Source organism: Oncorhynchus keta, chromosome 28 (assembly GCF_023373465.1).
Source record: "Oncorhynchus keta strain PuntledgeMale-10-30-2019 chromosome 28, Oket_V2, whole genome shotgun sequence".
NCBI classification, from domain to species: Eukaryota; Metazoa; Chordata; class Actinopteri; order Salmoniformes; family Salmonidae; genus Oncorhynchus; species Oncorhynchus keta.
This window is the reverse complement of record NC_068448.1, coordinates 65,458,241-65,459,332: the sequence shown is the minus strand read 5'-3', so window position 1 is coordinate 65,459,332 and position 1,092 is coordinate 65,458,241. Positions and strand designations below refer to the sequence as shown.

Sequence of the window (1,092 nt, the reverse complement as noted above, 5' to 3'; positions counted from 1 at the left end):
GCCACACCTGCCGTGATCCGATTAGCTGACTTCATCAACGCAACAGCTTTAGTGGTCAGAGGCGGGGCCATGGTGTTTGAGTGGCAGGTGTCTCTCCCAGAATTCACCACTCACAGTCACACAGACAGGTAAGTCTATCCCCTGAAGATATTTACTGTCACAGAAAGTCGTTTTTTTTTACCTTGTTTTCTCCCTACTGTTTCTCTCTCTGTTTGGTTTTATGTTTTCCCTTTTCTGTCTGTCTGTCTGTCTGTCTGTCTGTCTGTCTGTCTGTCTGTCCGTCCGTCCGTCCGTCCGTCCGTCCGTCCGTCCGTCCGTCTGTCCGTCTGTCTGTCTGTCTGTCTTTCTCTCTCTCTCTCTCTCGCTCCACACCACTCCCTCAATCTCTTCATCATCTGTCCATCTCTCCCTCTGTCCTAGGAACACCAGTGTGAGCTCCTTCATCTCCAGGCAGTTGTTCCAGGGATGTATAACATTACCGTGACAACCTACTGTCCCCTGGGCCACACCTCAGTCAGCCGACACCTAGAGGTCAGGGTTCATGGCCCCGTGGGTCAAGTTCAGGTCCAGTACCCATTTGGGTCGGATAGGGCAGCGCTCCACCTGCAGGCTGTTGGGACCTACGCCACGTCCCTCCTCCTGTTCAGAGGACACTCCTTCTCCCACAGCGCCCATTTTGTTTTTGACTTCGGAGACGGGTTGCCAACTTCATATGTGAACGGTGTCTCTCATTCGCTGGGAAAGACTGCATCCACCTATCACCAGTTCACTAAAGGTAAACAAGTAATTATGTTTGCAAATGGAAATAAAATACCTTACATTCTCCTGAAATTCGGCATGAAGACATTTTGGACAAAACGTAATAGTTGATATTTGTCTAACTGTTGAATCTTTATTGCATTCCCAGAGGGAGTGTTCCAGATCAGAGTGTGGGCCTATAATGAGTTCTACAGAAGTATGGCTACGGAACGTGTGTTCTATGTAGAGAAGGTTCCAGCGGGTCTAGACCTCTCTGCCCACTCAAGTGTGGTTCATAAGAACCAGGTGGTTCTCTTTGAGGCTCTGTTAGAACAGGGAACTAACGTCTCATAC

General features: G+C 49.2%; 1 protein-coding gene across 1 annotated transcript in view; it reads left to right on the top strand.

Moving 5' to 3' along the window:
• The window catches only part of LOC127912862 (polycystic kidney disease 1 like 1-like), a 62,587-nt gene continuing 61,495 nt past the window's right edge, over positions 1-1,092 (top strand). The window contains exons 1-3 of the mRNA XM_052483631.1: positions 1-128; positions 421-775; positions 908-1,092. The exon at positions 908-1,092 is cut by the window's right edge and continues 40 nt beyond it. Coding sequence (XP_052339591.1) covers positions 466-775; positions 908-1,092 — 495 coding nt within the window. The 5' untranslated portion in view covers positions 1-128; positions 421-465. The remainder of the gene's footprint in view (positions 129-420; positions 776-907) is intronic.